The following is a 22,525-nucleotide window of genomic DNA, read 5'->3' as shown; positions in this document are numbered from 1 at the left end:
TGATGAACCGTGTTAATAATAACCATAAATCAATCAATTAAAGGCCACCTACCTCTCTCTCTCTCTCTCTCTCTCTCTCTCCCCACACACACACTTTAGGACAACTTCCACATCAGAGGGTCTCCTTGCCTTTCCCTATCCCCTCAAAGTCTCCTACTTGTTTGGATTTTTTTTAGAAACAAGTTAAGAAAAATCTCACGTGGGGAATCACATTTCCATCTAAACCAATTTATCCTCCAACTTGTGCAAACTCTCCTCTGTCAGTTTGTTTTCCAGTCCAATAGGGAAACTGAATAAGACCTCCCCACTTATTTTGCGAAAATGAGACTTTATTTCACTATGGGGAACTGAAGGAAATTGAATGAAGATAGGCATCTCCAAAGCAGAGAACTAGTTATCTTCCTTCCATATCAGTTGAAGGTTTCCACATCAGTCTCTCTCTGTCTCTCTCTCTCTCTCTCTCTCTTTCTCTCTTGTGTTTCCTCATGAAAACTAGGACTCTACCACTCCTCCACCTTATTCTTGCATTATACTGCATTCTATGTTTGTAGTCACTTGATGACACCTTCATATGAATTCCAGATCTTGAAATACTGAAGCTATTCTTTTTATTGACAGAACCTTGAAATATTCCTGGTCAATATTTGGCATGACATAGGTTATATTTAGCTTCTGATACAAGCCCAGAGATGTTGCAACGAATTGATCCTCTTGGATTGGCATAAGCTGAAAGTTGGAGTGGGTTTTGAGTCTTTGTCTTGTTATGCGTCTTTCATCATGACAGATGTTTTGAATATCCTTAAATTATTTAACAAATCCATTCAAAATAGTATAGCTTGGGATTTCTTGAAAATCTCTCTGTCACAAGTTTGGTGGATCAATTGTTTGTTATAGTTCATTTAGTACATCCATTAAGGTTGATTGACAACAGGTGTATTTTATGTTTTACTGTACTAATCTCCACTGCTATTCTGCCTAACTGTGGTTACCTTTTAGCATAGTGATGCCAAAGTGTTAACTAGAACCTGTAGTTAAGTGAGACGGATGTGAAATGGTAATTTTGTATGTAAGGACAATTAGTTGAGTGATGAGGAAAAAGGATGCCAAGCAAACACGAAGATAATATCCACTTGGCGATATTCCATTATAACTTATCTAAGCCCATGGATTAAGATTATTATTTAGGTTTTAACTTGAACTTGCAGACTTGAGTATTATTGGAATGTTAATTCTGAAACTATCATCACCAAAAAAAAACTCTGAAACTATCATCCTGTTCATGATTTTATTGATTCGGCTTTACACCTTACTTTTTTACTGCCTACCTGTTTATTCATCCATGTGTGAAACATCAAGGATCTAAACAAATTCAAATTGGCTGATTTGATTCTCTTCGAATTTTGTTAATGATAGACTAGGTGCTTAAACATACCCATATCTATCTAGTCTGAACCATACCAATCCAGTTTATGATAATGATATCTGTGACCATAAGCTAAATTAAAAGGATATTTATAAATGGATGGAAAAGCATACCAACTAGGATCAAGAAACACCCCTGCAAGGATTTGCACAAGATCAGACATGGATGTGATTTTACAATCTCAAAGATTCTTTTTGCGGTCCAAATTCCAGTCAAATCCAGAATAAAAGAATTAGATGGGACAACAAACTCAGATATTGACTTACCTTTAAGGGTAGAGAGCGAGAAAATAGAAGGGTATAGTCCTTTAATCGAAAATTTTCAATCCAAAGGTTTTCTTAGAATCTAATTTTATTATTAGGAAAGTGATCATACCTAATGTGATTAAGAAACGGAGGGATTTGTGTTCCATTTGCAATATGTTGGGGGATTTGAATTAAAAAGATATAGAAAGACTCTTTGAAACAACTGTTCTGATCTAGCTTCAGTTAGAAACAAGGTTATAGGCTTTTTGAGTTCTGGTTAAGTGTACAAAGGGCTTCCAATGGTGCCCAGCTTTTATCTTTTTGCAATCTGGACCTTTTTTCGTTGAGTCTTTTTGTATATCCCCATTGTACAAGCTCTCATTGTACATGGGCTGATGTTATTGGTTTTCATCATAATTCAATTCAATACTTCTCCTTCTTCAATCAATGAATCAATCATCTATCAATCAATAAATAAATAAATAAAAGGAATAATGACGAGTGGTGTGCAGATATTGAAACATGATTATAGATTGGTTTTGATGTTACCAAACTTTTCAGGGGTGGAGAGAACTTATATGGAGAGGGCTTCTTTTGGCATGGGTTTTTTGGGAACTATAGAATTGTATTTTGATGGAGCAAATTTAAATATTTAGTTATGTCAATTTTCTTTTTCTAGCTTATTTTGATGTATAGGTCCTAGTTCATCACCCTATACACTATTATAATCATTTTTATTTAATGAAGCTTTTCATTGATTTATTACAAAATATTTATGCATGTTTTCTATGCTTCCCCTGTATATTTATTGCATGTATTGCTTGAGCATTATATGCAGTTGTCTAATAATTCTTTCACAAAAATATTCCCCACTTATGTCTTGCATGTCAGAGAAAAACCACAAAATGCAATCCTCTCTCTCTCTCTCTGTCTCATATGATAGAATTTCCCATAATTTACAAAGAATCCTCAATTGGACTGGTATATTTGCCATTTTTTGTTTAACCTGGTATAGTTAAATCAATCCTTCCTGTAGAGGGAGAAGAAACAACTCCAAACCTATGATGCCATCTGCCACCTGGTTAAAGTATGTCCTCTCTTATGAAAAAATTTTGATCTTCTTTATTGGACATTCACATTTTCTAATTATAGTGAATCCTCAGCACCAATAGATCTATTCCTGTGCTACCTTCTAAAAGGTGTCTTGTGGCATCATATACAGCAACTCTTTCTTCATCCACTTGAGTAATTGAGATGATATGCAGATACAATTTAGTCATTAATTTTGTTTAAATTTAGCAAGTTTTTAATTATATTAGTTAAATTTGTGAGCATGCGGATTTAGAAGTGTTCTGTGGCTTGTTATGTTGTTTCCTTATTTGAACCACTGTGGCAAGTAGCATGCAAAGTAATATGAATTTTGTTTATCATATAGGCTAACTTGCTCTTAGTGAATTAAGTTGAATTGTTGAGTTAGACGTATGAAGAATGGATTCATATTGAAAACTTTCTCTTAAAATTGTTTTTATTTGTTTAAAGTTCTATGGCCACTGATATCCTCCCTCAAGCACTAAATGTGCTTTTTTCTTGTTAATGAAACTGATTTGAGCTTTTATTTAAGTAAGCCACCATGATGGTCTCTTTAAACTGTCAACCTGATTGAGCAAGCTGGTCCAAGAACCAGTTAGACTGTTCTAGTGGAGTGATTTCAGAAACTTCAAACAAGCTCATTGTTGGAAGGTGTTCTAGTCTCTCTTAGTCTGGTCTATGTTGTTGCATCAGTTTGCCATTAAGAAACAAGAAGGTTAATTGGAGATTTTCTCATTCACTAAAGAAATTCATGACTTGTACATTGTGTTAATGTCTTGCACCCATGTGGCTGAATGGGCAGAATCTTTTGCAAAGGGTGGGGTTCTTAGAAGGAGAGATAGTGTGGTACTATCCTCTTTGTATTTTTACCCTTCAGTTCTGTTCTTTGGTTGATTCTATTGGACTATGCTTTTTATGCATCCTCCTCCTCCTCTGTCTGTCTGTCTGTCTGTCTGTCTGTCTGTCTGTCTGTCTGTCTATCTTTTCTTTTCTTTTGATATAATTTTGCTTGTAGTTTCAAATCTATGTAATATTTATCAGCTTTGCTACTATCTAAAATTTAAATAAATTGTTCCTTTCTTAATCAGTCTTTTGTATTTTTGCTTTGTTCTATTGATGACGGTTCTCAATTTCGATATCATGGGTATTGCCATGCAGAGATTGGGAAATTTTGGGGATATTTTGCTGATTTTACTAAGATATTTGGAAAATCTAATGAAATCAGGATTTTTTTTTAAACATGAAATAAGTTATAAGCCTTCAAGTAATCACTAAAAGAAGCATAATTGCACATTTAAGGCTCAAAAAAGCATAGAAAAAAATGGATAAATTAAGTAAGAGAAGATTAAGTGACTTAAATAGGTATGTCTCTCTTTTAGTCTTTTAACCATCTTTTCTTCATTATGTATGTCATTTACTTGCCATTTTGACTTTGTTCTTTTTTTGTTACCATACTTTTTCATTAGATTGAGATAATCTTTTGTTGTTTTGTACCATTTTTCCTTTTTCTTTTGAATTGTAGTGACTTGGCAAATGAATCATATCAAAATAGTAAGCCAAATTATTCTTTTAGTTAAAGGTTTTTAAAAAATTATGATGATTTCAAAGAAATATTGAAAAATTTCTTATAATATTCAAATATTTAAACCTCAAATATATAGTCTATCAATGAAATTTGAAATATTGCTGATATTGGAGATATTAGGAAAAAAAAGATTCTTGGCATTCATATCTCCCCCTAGCAAAGTGAGGATGTTCCAGGGAAATTTCACCAATCTTGCTGATATTTTTTTGATGAGTAAAAAGATAATTTATTAATTCAGAACTTTAAACTGATACAACAGCCCTTGAAGATGTGCGAGCTGCAGCCTCTCCCAACAGATTGCAAAGAGACTAGAAAAAAAGAACAAACATTACAGCTGAGCCCAAAACATTACTTCCCTATTTGCCCCTTGCTTAACTAAGCCACCAGCCAAAGATTTTGCTAATCTCCCCACCCATTTTATTGTTACAGACATATTCTTTCTGATGTTGTGAACCATGTTATGACTAGTGTTTTTTTAACTTATACTTGGTTAGTTTCTTCAATATCTTACCTTTGTAATATTGTCTTGCAAATTTTTCAGGGGTCCAGGAATTTCAAAAGCTTTAAACATACTGTGAAAAGATTGGAAGAGGTTTCTATTTCTTGTAGGGGGCTAGAAAGAATTCAATTATTGAGAAGGTGGTTGTTTGCACTTAAAGAAATCGAAAAATTATCTGGAAATTCTATTGATGACAAAGAAAAGGTTCTTGATCAGCATCTTGCTTCTGATGAATCCAGCTCTCCAAAAAACCCCCCCATGGTGAGCAAACACATTTTGCTATTTATTTATTTATTTTTGACTTTGCCTTTTGAACTGCTACTACAAAGTCAAAGCGTTTTTTACTGGCTTAATTTATACTTTCCTGATGTAAAAACTTTGAACATGTTAATATTCTGTTTTGATTTGTATATTCCATCTATTCCTTAGTTGTCTTTATCAGCTGAAATAGAAACTATGTACTATACAGAATAATTTGTCAATGAAGCCTATACCTTCTCAGAAGAAGGGCTTTTTTCTTGGGAGATGATACTGGAAGTCAATACCTGTGATGTTCTTCAAAGGGGGAGACCTTGATATCTTTCACCCCACATGTGCTACATTATGAAATAAGTAACGATTCTATTTGTCACCTGCTAATTTCTGGTCCTTAAGTCATCAACATTCGGTTGCATGTGTTTTCCTTGTTTGGTTCTAGGTGGTTGCAGCTTACAGATGTAGATAGCCTTTTCAAACAAGATGTTTTTCTCTAGTAAAAGAAGGGGGAGGATATTGTGGGGGTATTCGATGGTTGCTCTGTTGTGGGCAGTTTGAAAAGAAAGAAAATATGGATTTTTCATAGACAAGGAACAGCCCCAAGAGGTGTTGATTGATTTAGGCACTATAAGACTAGTTCATTGGGAACGTGCCATGAATAATTGAAACACCGTTGTTTCATCCTCATTCCATAGGGTGAGGTTTGTACAGTAGTGGCAGCGACCCTAGTTTTGCGTCTTGAAGCTAAATTTTGAAGGATGCAGTCTTGGCAATCCGTGCCATTGGTGTTCGAGGAGACCTTAACAGCTATAAAAGGACTACTATCTTGGCATATTGACGGCCCAAAGGCATGGGAACCTCAGTAAAGTTGAGATGCTATCCTTACTCTTGGGTTTAAATTTGCAATATCATAAGAAAGCTGTCTTTGGAAGTGAAGGAGATTCCAAAGTGGTCATAAGATGGATGAAGGGGAAGATTTGACCTTTGGTTCTTAAACATCATATTACAGAGACTATATTTTTGGCCTCTAGAATGAACTTCTCTTTCTGATGGGCTCCCAAGGTTTATAACCCCGTGGCAGATACATTGGCTAGAAAGGGGGTTGTAGGGAAGCATCTTTCAGTGGTCCTGTTGCATTGAGGCAGTAGGGGGAGTTGATATTTATCGTTGATGGGTGTTGGAGAGGGGTTGTTCTATTGACTGGCCATGGTTGTCAAGACGTGCCTAGGCGACAAGGTGCCGTAACGTGCTATGAAGGGTCACCTCGCTTAATTGCCAAGCTAATTTGTACATGGCAGAATTTGAGATTATAATAATAAAATAGACTATTAAACTAGATATTTATTTTGTGCTTTTATATACTGGCTTCTTTTTATTATTTCTTATTTGTTAGGGTTCAATCAACACACATGTTCTTATTTGTTAAGGAAGGAACGGCTTAAAATTTTGACCAATCATCACATTCTTCTTCTTCTTCCACCTTTTCTTTTCGTCTTTTCCTAGGACAAAAACAGGGGCTCAGCCCCTATGTTTTCTGACTTCACTTTTCTTTCTTCTTTTTTATCATGAATATGTTAATTTTCTAGATTTTAATATGAATTTATATTTTTTTGTGAAGATTATAGATAATTATTTATGAAAGATGGTTGCTAGTTGTTATGGAACCTAGGGAACTACCCTAAGGTTCATGCCTTTTATTTGAAAAAAATCCATTGCCTAGTTGACTAGGCAACAAGGTGCCCCCCTGTCACCCAGCCTTGCCTTGGCTCTTTGAAAACTGTGACTGACTGAGGGTTGCATTATCTACTTCTGTACAGTTCATCTTGTTATTAATTGTCAGTTTTGACATGCTGCTCACGGGTGTAAACAAACTGATCTAATTTGTACCAGATCAGGGAGGCTAGAGCCTTTTCTTATAGTTCAATTGCTAGTTTCTACTGGGTTCCTACTTCCTATATCAGCAAATGCACATGCAAATGCTCTAGCTGGACTGATGGAGGAATCAGTAGATGGCCTTTCTTTTGAGGAACTCACCCTGATCTAATGTTTTTCTTTCTGTTGATTATCTGAGATCGGTGTATGTGGGGAAGAGCAGCAGTGGGGCTATTTGCTCTCTTTCTCAGCCGGCGGAAGGGGTGATAGCTCTCTTTTTCTGTAATTCCTTGTACACCTTTATAATTTCTGATTTAAACAAAATTATGATGTTACTGATCCAAGAAAAGCACTTGACTACAATGAGTTTAAAAGGAGATATATAGAATTGGAGACCTTGTAGTTGTAACTCAGTTTTATGAACACTTATTTGTTATCTCATGTTTCATTTTGATGACACAAAATGCATGAAAACCACATAATAAAGTTTCTTGTAAGAAGCTTTTAAGTTTTTACATTCTTGTATGCATTCTTAAATGCATTGGTCAATGACTTATCTCTAATTCCTGACTTTTTTTCTTGGGTCCATAACGTGGTCTCTGCCTTGTGGATAGTTGAATCAGATTTTAGTGGACATAGTCCAGTAAAATAGAGCTTGATTCCAACACTCAAGTGGAATCAAAGAATATTATCCTTGTTGGATAACGAGGTTTGCTTTGCCTGTCATGGATGTCTTACAATAGTAATGCAATCTCTTTTTGGAGTAATTTGTGCATGGCGTTGTATTATGCTTATTGCTTGTTCATTTGGAAGAGTATGAAATTTAAAAAAAATTATGAATTCTCTTCATCCCTTTGTTTAGGCTGCTGATCCTATGTACTTCATTCATTGTCATAGGTTCTGTTTTATGACTCTGAATTAGGTGGTGAGCCAATGAATTTTCGTGATGTCTTCCTTCATAGTCAAGCTCTGGAAGGCATAACATTGTCCATGGTGAGTTAGATGAATTTAAACGATCTATTTTATTTGATGGATGAACTTCAGCAATCTATCATTGGATGTGCTTTGACTTGTACCCTGTAAATGTTAAAACTTAGATGCAGCATGCTGGAGTTTGAAGCTCTTCCATAAGGCTGTGTTTGGTTTGATAGAAAATAAAAGAAAACAGGAATTGACAGAAAGTTCAAAAGGACCCAACTTTCTATTTCTCTCTTATTTTCTATCAAACCAAACATAACTTAAATGTCATGAAACCCTGTAGGTCTATATGTGAGCATTTTCTGTAAAATCTGGAATTGTATCCATAATTATCTGGTCCTTGGTCTTTATCTCTACATATTGGACAGAGCTTGTAAAACTTCCTCTTCCACAAATGGCCTCTAAAGCCAATCCAAATCTTGAAATTTGACTAAAAGCACTTCCTTCCAGGGGGAGAGATGTTAATGATATATCTTCGTTGTCTGGCACCTCCCCTGAATTGGTGGCTTATTTGTTGCTTCATTGCCTTTTCTCTACTGTGTTATAGTGGCATGCCAGTGAATATTTCAAGTAGCATCTCATCCCTCATTAACATGTGGCTCTTAAAGGGGTTTGACAAGCAGCGGAACAACCCAAGGAACTTCATGCCTTTTGTACTGTGCTGTTGCATATAGAACAAGAGAAACAACTGGGGTTTTAATGAAAGAGGTGGTCAGTTAGGCAAAGCAGAATATCTCATTTAATTTTGATCTTCTATCTTGGAGGAATTCCAAGGCCTGAATTTGATCAATGTTTCAATGATTGGAACAACATTATCTTTTTACTTGTTTTGTTAACAAGGTTTTAAAATATTGATACACATGATATGCAAGTGTTGAATATCATGCAATTTCCAAGGTGCAATACTCTTTTTTATATATATTTTTTCAGGATAATAACTCACAGATGGATAACTGATGATGGGCATTAACATTTAAAACCATTTAAATTTCCCAAGTTGGTCACCTCCAGAAGAGGGTTTCTTAAAATTAAATTTTGTGGAAGCTGCCAAAGCAACCCGGGACCATTGGGGGAGTATTCAGAAATAATGAAGGAAGCATCATTGCTTTATTCTTGGGTCCATCAGGAGTAAGAGGTTCCATTAAAGCAGAGTTCTAGGCAGTTGTGCAAGGGGTTAAGTTTAGCAAGGGATTGGAGCTTCAACAGATTGATCTTGAAGGGGATTCTAAGCTGGTAGTTGGCTGGCTGAAAGACCCAGACTCAGTAATTTGGACTTTTAGAGAGGACATAAAGTGATTTAAGTGGCTAACTTCCAATATGGTGGCGAGGATCCAATGGGAAAGAAGATCGGCAAATGGATTGACAGAGATGCTTATATTTGTGCGAGGCTGCACCTTGCGATTCTACTTGCAATGCTTGGATTGTTTGTACTCTTCTGATCTTAATTTTATTAACAAAGTTCTACAATAAATACTGATATGGTATGCCTGATAGAATATGATACACGTTGATACTTCAAACCTTCTTTGGTAATAGTATAGATGGTGCTTATATCTGGAGGCTTTTTTTTGGTAATAAATAAAAAAGAAAATTTATTAGTAAAAGAAAGAAGTACATCTTTGAAATTTGCAGAGAAGTTGGGAGTAAGAGAGATGGAAATTGAAGGGGATTCACTATTAGTCATAAATTGGGCAAAACAAATCAACTTAGCACCTTGAAAGTTGAGGCTCATCTTCAGAAAAATTGGTTCACTAGCAAGAAAATTCAGTTCCAGCTTTGATTGGGTCAAAAGGAAATCAATAGCATGGCGGATACTCTAGCAAAGCAGGGAGCTGATAGATCCACTTTATTTTGGGCAATTCTGTAATATGTTGTAACCTGGGCCATTTAAAGATGACTTGCTGTTTTGCTGTAATATGTTGTAAGCAGGGAGGAGGCAGGACTCTGGAAAGCTTGCTGTTTTGATGTCGGGAGTGGATCTCCGTGCAGATTTACAGAGGCTGGAAGGGGGTGGAGGGGGGGGGGGGAGAAGTAGATTGGGAGGTGATGGCAGGTGATGGAGAAGGCATGGGGAGTCTGGAGGGGAGCTGTGATAAGGATGGTTTTAAATCCGAGGAGGTGACGGCAGGTAGATTGGGTGACGATCTAGGCTGTAGGAGCAAGCTTGATGAAAAGGAAGAGAACCAAATAAGCGAGGCGATCAACAAGAAATCTCATAGTTTGAAAAATCTTAATGCAGTGCATGTGATGAAGATATTCTCCCAGCTAAAACTTGGTCTGGCAGGGGCAGGTCCCACGAAAAACTTGGGTTTATAAGAGAAAAGATTAAGAAGCAGTAGGTCATTTGGCTCTGAAAACAGGGGGACAATAACACAATGCCAACCTGTGTCCTCTCATTCAGGAAAGGAGCAACAGAAGGACAAAGTGAGTGTTGATGACTCTGCTTCTGGCAAGAGCGGGACAATGCAAAACAACAATGGCGTTGATAACAAGACAAGGTGTGGGACTCTTCAAAACTTGGTGAGCAGAGAGGTCACAATTGGAAAGAGCCTGGGTTTATTTTTCTGGGGTGGTGAGGAGTTCACTAGAAGGGCCTTTGAGGAGTTTGAAAGAAGGAAAAGGAAAGAGAAGATGAACAATGAAACTCATTGGGAAGGCGGCAAGCGTTGGGTCAAAGATGTTTCAAGCCGGGAGGATGAGTTTGCGGTGGAAGATTGAGGCTTTGGTTGTGGAGCAAGGAGGGTTTAAGTTTCTGTTTAGGGGATTTCTTGGTTTGTGCTTGAGATTGTTTTGAGAAAAGCTTTAAGTTTCGCCAGTTTTGGTTTTATGGGTTTTAGTTTGGGACTTTTGAGATCTTTGTTGGGTTCTTTGGGTTTATTTACTCTTCGGGTGATGTCTTATCACCTTCCTGTTGTATTCTATTTTCTTTTTCTAATGAATTTCTATCTTATTCTTCAAAAAAAAAAAGATGACTTGCTTTGTACTTTCACAGTAACTTCTAATAAAATAAAGGATTGTATTTACTGATAAAAAAAAGAAAGAAGTACATCTGATAGTGATGAGATATCCCTAGAGAACAAATCTACAAAGGAGATGAAGAAAACATAAAGGAGACACTGAATAGAAAAAGGAGGAATACATAAATCAAACAAAAGGGAAATTATTAAGCCAAAACGGATGTTCCAAAAATCAGAACCAAGGTCTTCTTTTGTGATTTCTTCATCTGGGAGAATAAGAACCCAGTCTGTAATTCTTTATATCTGGAGGATTAAGGTCAATTAAGTGTGGACAGACTCTGTGCTGATCAAATGCTTGTAAAGGATTTCAGTAGTGAACAGTAACCTAAGTAAAAATTGATTGGGTAGGATCAAATTGGAGGAGGGTACAATAGGGTCTTAATGCTAGTGGCCTTGGCTTTAGTATTTTGGGATAACATATAAATTCTTTAATCTTTCCTCCTGGTGGAAACCCTAGAATCACTGCCTTTTGGAGCCCATTTTTTGGATTAGATTTGCTAGAATAATTTTGATTGGAAAAAGAACTAAATCTCCTTAAGAGGTATAATCACCTTAATGAATTCCATATTTATTTTTTCAACTTTCATGTGTAGTTTTCTAATTGTTCCATCATCCATGCCCTAATGAGTGCAAAAGGTTAGAAAAGGGATATTTCCAAGGAGCTTGGAAATTCTAAGAGCAATCATTTGATCAGTTGGGAGATTGTGTGTCAACAGAAAGCAGACAGGTATTAGGTATAGGTAGAATGAAAGATAGGAAACCTGTTTTACCGGGCCAGTGGTTGTGTACGTTTCTCAATGAGGTTGGGAAACTTTGACATTTTATGATAAGGAATATCAGTGTTGAGGGTAATGGATTGAATTCGAGCCTAAAAAGATGAGTTACTCATGTTTTCCCATGGACATCCATTAAAAAATATCTTGTGTCTCCTTTGTTGTACTCTTCTTGATTTCTTCATCGTTAATAAATAAACTTTTTACTGTTACAGGTAAAAAATTATCAAATTTTATGTAGGGGGCTTCCATTCCCCCTCCATATTTATGACATTAATATATACAACATTTTCCTATAAAAAAGATTAAGTTGCATTTTTAGTTGGATTTGTACTTGCTGATCATGGAGGTTAACCGCAGGTTGACTCTTTTCTATGACTCAGATTCTTGAAGCACCAAACGAGGAAGAAATTTCTTTGCTTTTGGAGATATTTGGGTGAGTCTCTTCACTCTTATATCTATGGCAGGTCACTTCACTTCCAATTATGTATCCTTTAATAAGGCTGAGTTTGGAAGGAGTACAAATGCAAATATGTAGAGTGCAAGACCTTATATTTTGTATTATTTTGTATGTATTTACGCTGTACATATTTGCATTTGTACTGCTTCCAAACTGAGCCTAAGGAAATGGATAGTTCATAAAGTATCCACCATAAAGTAAATCTTCAATAAGTGATTTTGTATACTTACATTTGAATCTGTCTCAGATGTTGGTTTGATCTGGATTTAGATGTTATGTATCTGTTTAATCTTTAGCATGTTTGTTCTCATCATATTCTGGATTTAGTTTTATAGGGCATTTGATCTGTTGAAATCTTGTAATGCTTTTGTCTGACATGCACATGATAGAACACATAAAGGAATTTTTCCATTTTGTCATTGCAAGCAAGCCTTCATAACTTTTTTTTTTTATGGTAAATGTAAATTTATTGAAAAAACAAAGAATATATACAAGAAGTAAATGGACCCTAGGCCCAAAAGCAAACAAAAAGGAAAGAAAAAAAAAACCCCACAGGGAGCAGCATAAAAAGGAATCAACCCTGGGCATCCATCTGGTTATCTTATAGGCTGCTTCTCAAGGAGCCTGAAACTCCTTATTTACTTCTCCAACTCGTATCAACTGGGATGGTTGCTTTCCTCAACCTCTGAGTTTCTTAATATTGAATGGCCCTATCTTGCTCTTCCAATTGCCAAAAAGTGGCCTATGAGAAATCATCTCCTCCCAGTAGAAGAGGTGACAACTTGTACTTCTTTTTTCTTTTTATCTTCAAAAGAAAAAAAAAGAGGAGGTCACAGCTTCTTTTCGACTTGAACCTCATCGTGGACAATCTGATCAACTGGAAGAGACCTATGCAGCTGGTAAACCTCATCAATTGTAACCCTCTATATCCTTCTTGATTGCTCCCCTTTCTCACTCTGACCCATCAACACTATGCCCCTTCAATGAGGCTATTTCCACACCTTGAAATATTTTCGTTCATTAATTGGTAATTTGGTATAGGGGAAGGAATGGACATTCAGGATGTCCTTGACCTGATATGTTCAGGGGTTTTACAAAAAGGTTGATGCCATCACTATTTGTCTTTTTCCCTTGTTTTCGTTTTACATTTATACATGTATATGTCTCTATGGGTTACAAGAGGATTCACATAAGGGGAACTGGGGATCAGATGGTTGAGGGACAGTACAAAGGTCAGTGGAGATTGCACTATCAGATTGAAGGGGTTGGGTTTTTGACATCTAGCGTGAGCCTTTCATTCCATTAAGTTCTTACTTCCTAGAGCTGTTGATTTGGCTGCAAATTATTTAATGAGAGAGGGAGTATTGAAGAGCAAGCTATAATGGGAAGTGTACTACCAACCTTATTTTAGAAGGAAAAAGAGAAATATATAAAGGAACCGAGAGGCATACATAAATAGAGCAGGATGGGCAAAATGGAAGGGGGTGCATCTGGAATCTCATGTGATAGGAGGAGAATATCAATTAGGCCAAAAGGAAAATTTTATAAAACGGTTGTAAGGCCAGAAATGTTGTATGGAACAGAGTGTTAGGTAGTCAATAAACAAGACGTGCAAAAAAGGGTGTGGCAGACATGCAATTGTTGAGATGGATGAGTGGGAAAAATAGAATGCGTTAGGATTAGAAATGAACTTAGTCAAAGAAGTGATTTGTTACAAGTTGAAAGGGGCTAGAAAGCTAGGGGCAAACCAAAAAGGAAATGGGTTGAAGTTGTAAGAATTGATTCAAGGGCTCATAATTTAACAGTGGATATGACACTGAACAAAAAGGAATGATGGTACAGGATTTATGTAAGCCGGCTCCATATAGTTGGGACAAGGCTTAGAGGATAATGATGAATTGATGATATGTACACTGAAGAGTATTTTTTTTTCTATCAATAACTTCAGATTTCATTAAGACAGAAAACATGAATTACAAGGGGGGAGAGCTAAAAACTCTTAACTCTCCCCGAAGATAAAAACAATTTTTACAACTGAGCCCAGAACAATTGATTTCTTTCCACCCCTTTTTTTTGCCGAAGCATCAGAAAAACCATTAATGATTCTTTCCACCCAACTAATCCTCACTTCCATGTCTCTTGTCAACCATTTGAATTTCTTCCTTTCATTGCAATAATTCTCACAGATCAGCTTCTTCCTTTTGCAACCACCCCACCACCAGTTTTGAATCCCTTTCTATGATCAGTTTACTGATATTCATATCCTTTGCTCTTTGCACTCTTTCCATCATAGCCAAGACCTCAGCCCTTAAAGAGTCTCCTTCACCCATTGGCCCAGAAAATATGCCAATAATGCTGCCCTCTTCATCCCTGAAAATGCCATCAATCCCTGCACTACTCCCATCAAAGTTCAGCTTTGTGAAACCATGGGTCGGTGAGAACACTGAAGAGGTATGCAGCCAGAAGCATCATCCATATTATCGCCGGTTTGTGACAACAAATTCCACCAAATTCTTGCTTACATAGCTTCCTTATTTCTGGCCAAATCAAAGGTTGTTGGGTACAAATCTGAGTGATTGATCTCCACAACAGAGGTCCCTCCAAAAGTTAGTTCTTCTTCCATTTTCTACCATAAATCAAACTCCCTTCCTAAAAGCTAAATGTTCTTTATCAATACTTATTCAAATGCAGTCTCCCAATCAGTGTCAATGGCCCCATAAATAATCTAATCTTACAATTACAAACCTTTTCTTAGTGATTTTGCTTGAAACTTCTGGGTCAAACATTATTGTTGGAAAGCTTCTCTTAGTGATTTAACATGCAAATCTTTTCTGATGGACAGATTCATGTAAACGTTTTCACGTATCAGCCAATCAAATGAGCATCATAAGAACTAAAGTCTTGAGCAAGATAAAGAAACAAATTTAATATAAGTTGGATTAAACTTCTCTATTAGTTTCCCCAAAATATTGTGAATAACTATTCAGAAGTAGAGGCTACAAGATCAACTAACTGTGATTAGTAGACCTGAAATTAATCAATCTTGGAAGAGCTGCACAGGCAGACAAAACTTCCAAAGACATAGGTGAATTTGCTAGGGACCTCACATATGGGGTCGGCTACATGAATCCTCATCATCCATGCCTTATCCCAACTATATGAATATGGGGTCGGCTACATGAATCCTTTTCCCCAATCTGTTCTATTTAAAGCCATATCCACTGTTAAGTTATTAGTGCTTAAATCATTTCTTACTACTGCCCATGTTTTTTTCGGTCTTGATTTTGCTAGGGACCTCATATATGGGGTTGGCTACATGAATCCTCTTCATCCATGCCTTATCCCAACTATATGTATATGGGGTCGGCTACATGGACCTTTTTGTCAATCTGTTCTATTTAAGGTCATATCCACTGTTAAATTATTATTGCTTAAATCATTTAATAATACTTCTATCCATGTCCTTTTTGGTCTTGATTGAACCCAACTAGGGTCCTCAAAAACCTATTGCTTTGGTTCAAGCGAGTGACTATGTGAAAAGATTCCCAGAAAAGATTTGCATGTTAAATCATCGAGGGAAGGGGTCAGCATTCAAAAGAAGAACTGTTTTAGTCCATGAAAAGGAGGATGAGGAGGAAAGAAGTAAAGAAAGAAAATAAATAAATATACAAAACATACCTGTAGTGTCTGTCCATCTATTCTCTGAGACTGACTTCAGTCCTTCCTCCAAACAGTTCAATCAAAGGAGAATTTGGTGGCTTCTTTGCTTCCATGTGCCTGATTGAACCCTAACAAAAGAAGAGGGACAAGATGATTAATATAATGTGTTAAAATAGTAAATGATTCAGTGCACCATTCCTATTTTAATACTGTAAGACACACACACGTATATATATATATTTATATAAAGTGCTTGCCTGGTCTTTTCAAGTTGCTTAAACGCCTTCCTTGAGCACCTAACGATTTTGGCATGTTCCTTTGTCAAATTATTTGTGGTAATTCATTGATGCAGGCACCTAAAACCACTTAGTTGCCTAGGTGTGACCTTGACAACTATGCCAAAGCCCATTCTACTGACTTGGAACATCTGCCAGTTTTCTTGAAGACCTTAATTTTCCTAAAAAATATGTCTGTTCCTCTCTTTCCAAATGCCAAAAAAGACTGCAAAAGGGATGATACTCCATAAAATTTTACCATTCTTTCCACCTGGAAATCCTGGCCATCTGGTAAAACTTTAGATGTAAAAGGGACTAACATTTTGATATATAAAAATTGTAAGTACAGATCTAATCCTCAATCTGATAAAAAAAAAACTTTGCAGGAATAGGGCTGCCACTATTCCAAGATGCCCTTTTGTACCACTAATCTTATTAATCAATTGGCCATTGAATTATGCTGGGGTAATAAGGATTAAGATTTCTAACGCTCAAACGTCTATGTTGAGTTGATCTTAATTTGAAAGACCTCCCAGCAAAAAAGCTCGATTTTTTTTTTTTTTATTTTGTGTGTGCGTGGAGTAGGATAAAGCCATACAGTTATTTCTTGAAAAAAACAAAGGAATAAATGCATTTGGATCCGGGACTCCATAGAAGGATAAGCAGAAAAGAACAATTAGATTCAAAGAACAGATCTTATTATTATCAATGGGCTAAGAAAGACATTTGGTAGAAGATTGGGTGACAAGATTACTTCAAAAGCTTCATAGTCCTGTAAAAACCTTTCAAAATCCAAAATTCCAATATAAACTAGGGAATGACCAATTAGACATTAGTGAAGTATTAATAAAATTTTGGTAGTGGTTCTCACTGTTTTTATAAATTCAGAAAGCTTCATACTTGGGACCAACTAGAATTTTCTCTAAACCTCTTTTTGTTGTGATTGTTTTCAGCCTCTGTCTTACAGGGGGAAGGGAAGTACATAATGCGATAGTGAGCAGTATACAAGATTTGGCAAAATCATTCTCAAGCTACCAAGATGAAGTATTGGTAAATAACTAAACTTCACATAGCTTTTAGAAATTGGGAAAATCTACTTATGTTTTATTATTTTCTCTTGGTTGTTTTATCAATATCTTGTGCATCTTATTGTCAATGGATGTTTCATTAAGTATTATATGGGGTTAGTTGTACGATCTACTAGATGTGTGACAGTACCCTATAGATTTTCCCTATAAATTATGAAACTTCACAAAAGCCAAGGATCTGGGGGTGAGAAAGCTTGTTGTGGAAGTTGATTCCAAAGTGGTGACAAACTGGCTAAAGCAAGTTGAAATAATACCCTGGCAATTGAGAAATGAAATCATGAAACTTAAAAATCTATCCAAGGATATGTAGTTAATAATTCAGTAGACCCCAAGAGCGGCTAATGGATTTGCAGACCAGCTAGCAAAACAAGGGGTTAACAGGGATCATTGTTTTTGGGCTCAGTTGTAAAGGTGAAGTACTAAAATTGAAAGTTGACATGTCAAGTTTAGTGGGGTAGCTGAGGCTACACAGGATCTGTAATCATAATTTGCACCTTTTCCTCATATTAATGATTTACTGATCAAAAAAAAAAAAGGAACTTCACTTAGTGCTGTATCTTTTTTCTTTTGACTGGAAACAGTTACTTCATTGATGTTGTATAATTGTCCTTCTGCCTGTCTGTCGATTACAACAAGGATATAGGTTCCCCCTTCTGCATGTTGAGCCCTATTAGACCTCTTTACCTTTTTTCTAATGGTTAATGACTAATATTGCCATTGATGTTTTTTCTATAATAAAAAAATATATTAAAGGAATATAAGAGTACAAGAGGAAGGTGACAAGCAGTCACGCACAAGAAGGGAAAAAAAAGACCTCAGAACTAACAAGAATCAAAACAAGACTACAAAAAACCTCCCCCTAAATCACCCTCAACCACCTCACCCCTGACCCTCGCAACTACAGGCATTCATCAACTAACAAATAGGGACAGCCAAAAAGAAATTCACAAAACCTCCATTAACCCTCCCCCTCAAACACTTCATCTCTCCCATCATCTGCTTCGTTCCAGACTTCTCCTTCCCCCACATAAACTTTTCTCAAGCTCTCCTTCCTCCTCTCAAACTCCTCAATGGCTCTTCTAGCAAATTCCTCATCTCCCAAGAAGAACAAACCAAGGTTCTTACCATCCTCGATATTTTTCTCTGTAATTTTCTCAATAGACAAACCACCTTCCTTCTCCATTTCTTCTTCCGGCCTCCCACCGTCCATTCTCAAATCAGCTACCTCCCCTTCCACAATTTTCTTCCTCTCCTGCTGCAAAATTTCCAGCTGCCTATTTGAATTAGTGGGGATGATGGGATCTCTCCTACCAGTGCAAACTGAAGCTGAAAATACTTGTTTGACTTGCACTAACCAGGCCAAGCTTCAAAGTCGAGAAAATACTTTAGTAACGTGGACAATATGCATCTTACCAGGAGCCCGAGACTTTCTAGGGACTGAATCAACAACAGCAACCTCAAGACTTTCCTTAGATGGGCCAAGGGACCCTTTAAGTACTCACTTGACTGGGAGGGGGGGATGAGTTGATGGACGATAACAATCGTCTATCTTCTTCTCCTTTGAATCCCTCCTTTCGATCGAACGTTTCAGGCACAGGGCCTCAAGACTCTCAACCCCAAAGCTCTTTACAGTGGGTCCCTTCCAACATAGTGAACCGTCTCTCACCTGATAGGCACAATCCAAGGTGTCTGAAATGTAGTGATATTAACAGAACAGAGATCGAAGACTGGCCGAGTGAACAAGATAGCAGTGACGATTCTGATAGTGATGAAACTGTAAGTTTGGGAAGTGTGCTTCTGAAAAGCAACAATAATCTACTTGAAACAGAAAGTTTGCACACAGAGCTTCTGTTTATAGAGGAAGAGTTCGAAGATGAAGGTTGCGGGAAGGCTAGAAATGGTGAAGAAATTGGTCCTGAAGCTGTGCAAGCTCCTCTCCCCTCCACCGAGGGAGCCGACCCTGAGTCTAACAAATTGCAGGATGTTGGTGGAGAAGGACAAAAATCTGCCATGAGGGTGGATGTGGGCATTCTAGTGTCGAAAACACATAGAAAGGAATTCCAAGTGGGTAGGTAGTCCGAAAGTGATACTTTCACTACGTCTACTTCACAACATTGTCCAGAAAGGGGAAAGACCTTAAAACCAAACAAAACCTGTCAGCAACTCAAATCCAGTGGTCCTAGTCCTCCCCCCATCCTACCATGTATGGGTGTCATTTCTTTTTTGGATACTGGCTTGTGTGCTATGCCTGTAACAGATACTCCAGCTTCCCATCTAGGAGGATTTGATGTAAGAGAGAGGGTGATAGTGGAAGGAGGAGAGAGGGTGGTGGAAGGAAGTGGTAAGGGGACAAGAGGAGGTGGATAGAATCTGGAAATTGATTTGTACAGGGCTGGAGGAACTAAAAAAAGGAAGGAGTCATAGAGAGCCGTTGCAGCCAAAATGAGTGCGAGTGTGGTAAAGATCTATTTTAGACATTGGGTGGAAAGGATGTAGAGAAGGAAGAGGATGCTTATTGTATTAGGAAGGGGGAAAAAGGAAAAAAGAAGAAGAAAAGATCTGAAGTGGAAAGGCTAATCTCGGACATTGGGGGAGATTTAGAATTTAGTGGTAGAGGGGATAGGAGGAAGGGCCTAAAATAAGGAGACAAAGGCTTCTTCATGTGTGTTTTGCTATTTTTGTCTCGATGAAAATTATTAGCTGGAATGTAAGAGGCCTAGGGAGTGCAAGAAAGAGAAGGGTGATCAAAGACCTACTCTAAAGGGAAAAACTCAACATTGTTTTTTTACAAGAATCCAAACTGATGGAATTAGATGGGAGATGGGTTAGGAGTTTCTGGAGGTCTAGAGGTGTAGGTTAGACTTTGGCTCCTTCTTGGGGAGCCTCGGGGGGGGGGGGGGGGGGGGGGGGGGGGGGGATTGTAACATTGTGGAGGGAGGACGTGGTGGAAGCAGTGGAATAATTGATAGGAGGATATTCTCCATTTCCATTAAGTTCAAGAATGTAGAGGATGGGTGGGTATGGGTTCTAACCAATGTTTATGGCCTTAACTCCTATAGAGAGAGAAATGAAATGTGGGAGGAATTATATGCAATCAAGGGGTTATGGGATGGCCCTTGGTGCCTGGGTGGGGATTTTAACGTCATTAGATTCTCTGAAGAAACCAGTAGTCCCCAACAGGTAATCACAACAACCATGAGGAAATTTAATGGTTTTATTGAAGATTGGAGTTGAAGGAAATACCAGTTGTACTTGGTCCAACCTTCAGGAAACCCCTTTGTGTTCGAAGTTGGACATGTTTTTATTTAATCTAGTCTGGGAGAATAGTTTGGAAAACTTGGTTGCTAGAGCATTACCTAGGGTCACCTCTGATCACTGTCCTATCCAGATAGGCACCAAGTCTTTTCCTATTGGGTCCAAACCTTTTAGATTTGAAAATATGTGGCTTACCCATCTAGATTTTGTAAAAAAGTGAAGGAGTGGTGGGGGTAAGGTGGAAGGGGGTCAAGTTTCATAAGAAGTTAAAGAGGTTGAGAGTCAAAATAAAAGAGTGGAATAGAGATCAGTTTGGCAGAATTGAGGAGAAAAAATGAGCCTAATCTCTCGAATAGAAAACTTGGATGTAAAAGACTCCCAAAATGGTTTGACAAATCAAGTGGATTAAGGAAGGCAATGGGAACACTAGATTTTTCCATGACTTGGCCAATGGGAGACGAAGGAAGAATTTTGTGACCAAGCTAGAGATAGAAGAGGAGGTGATTACCAACCGGGATGAATAGCTAGAAAATTTGTGGACCACTTCAAATCGATCTATAGAAGACCTTTGAGTGAGAGAGCAGTCGTGGGAGGGGTGGAATGTCCAAGACTTAAGGACGGAATGGCAAGGTGGTTGGAAAGGAATTTCAAGGAAGAAGAGATTAAAAAAGCTGTCTTTCTAATGTTTAGATCCAAGGCTCCAGGTCTAGATGGCTTTATAATGGCTTTTTATCAAGACTGCTAGGAGGCACTAAAAGAGAATTTAGTTGAAATGTTTAAGGAATCTGCAGACAATCATGTAATAAGCCTTGGAATCAATGCCAATTTTTTGCCTTGATCCCTAAGAAGATTGATGCCAACCACCTAAAAGATTTTATGCCTATTAGTCTGGTGACAAGCATCTATAAAATTCTAGCTAAAGTGCTTTCTTTGAGGATCTAAACAGTTCTCCCTAATATCATCAGTGAAACTCATGGGGCCTTCATTTAAGGGCGACAAATAACAAATCAAATTCTAATTGCGAATGAGTGTGTGGAGGAAATGAAAAGGTTTAGGCAAAGTGGTTTTGTTTGTTAATTGGATCTTGAAAAGGCCTATGACTTGGTGGACTGGGAGTTTTTATTAGAGGTGATGAGAAACTGTGGATTTGGGGACAAGTGGTGTAGTTGGATATTTGGGTGTATTAGTACCTATCACTGCTCTATTCTGGTAAATGGTGTGGTGAAGGATTTTTTTCTAGCTTGCAAGGGCATCGGGCAAGGGGATCCACTCTCTCCCTTCCTTTTAACCTTAGTAGCTGTTGTATTCAGTAGGATCATTACTAAGGCTGATAGAGAAGATGCCATTAGGGGTTGGAGAATAGGGAGATACCAAGTCCCAGTCACCTGCCTTCAGTTTGTAGATGACCTAATGATCTTTTGTGAAGGAGGTTTTAGCAAGAAGGTGGCAAACCTAAAGGAGCTAAACAAAGGATTTGAAAGGGTTTCTAATTTGAAAATAAATTTGGAGAAGAGTTGCATAGCGGGTATAAATTTGGAGGTTGGGGAGATTGAGGTTATTGTAGAGTGTCTTGAGTGTTCTATCTCTTCTTGGCCTATGCCCTTCTTAGGGCTTCCATTAGGGGGCAAATCCTAGGGAGAGCAGATTTTGGACCCCAATGCTAGAAAAGTTTGAGAAGAGATTAACTTCTTGGAAGAAGAATTACATCTCTTTGGGAGGGAGAACACCTTAATAAGAGATACTTTGGCTAACTTACCTATTTACTTTCTATTTGTTGGATACCACTTAGGGAAGCTAGGAAGCTGGAGAAGTTGATGAGAGACTTCCTTTGGGAACCGAGACAAGGAAAAAAGGATCATTTGGTTAAATGGGAAATTGTTTGCAGAAGTAAAGAAGAGGGGGGGTTTGGGACTTGAGAGGGTGATTGAAAAAAATCAAGCTCTGTTAGGGAAATGGTTGTGGCAATGGCCATCGGAAAGTGAGAGGGTGTGGCATGAGGTGGTGAGAAGCATTCATAGGAGTTCAGAGAATGGATGGGATGCTGGTGTATC

General features: G+C 37.5%; 1 protein-coding gene across 3 annotated transcripts in view; it reads left to right on the top strand.

The window, feature by feature from the left end:
- The window catches only part of LOC104594672 (uncharacterized), a 53,725-nt gene that overhangs the window by 1,111 nt on the left and 30,089 nt on the right, over nucleotides 1-22,525 (top strand). Inside the window, exons 2-5 of one of the 3 annotated variants that reach the window (XM_010255073.3) lie at nucleotides 4,884-5,102; nucleotides 7,866-7,961; nucleotides 12,120-12,172; nucleotides 17,085-17,181. In XM_010255073.3, the coding sequence (XP_010253375.1) occupies nucleotides 4,884-5,102; nucleotides 7,866-7,961; nucleotides 12,120-12,172; nucleotides 17,085-17,181 (465 nt within the window). Of the gene's footprint in view, nucleotides 1-4,883; nucleotides 5,103-7,865; nucleotides 7,962-12,096; nucleotides 12,173-17,084; nucleotides 17,182-22,525 lie in introns of those variants that run through there. The other 2 variants (XM_088897554.1, XM_088897555.1) reach the window with 2 other exon arrangements.

Source organism: Nelumbo nucifera, chromosome 2 (assembly GCF_055504915.1).
Source record: "Nelumbo nucifera cultivar China Antique chromosome 2, China Antique-T2T, whole genome shotgun sequence".
Lineage (NCBI taxonomy): Eukaryota > Viridiplantae > Streptophyta > Magnoliopsida > Proteales > Nelumbonaceae > Nelumbo > Nelumbo nucifera.
The sequence above is the reverse complement of the archived record's forward strand: the minus strand, read 5'-3'. Positions and strand labels throughout refer to the sequence as shown.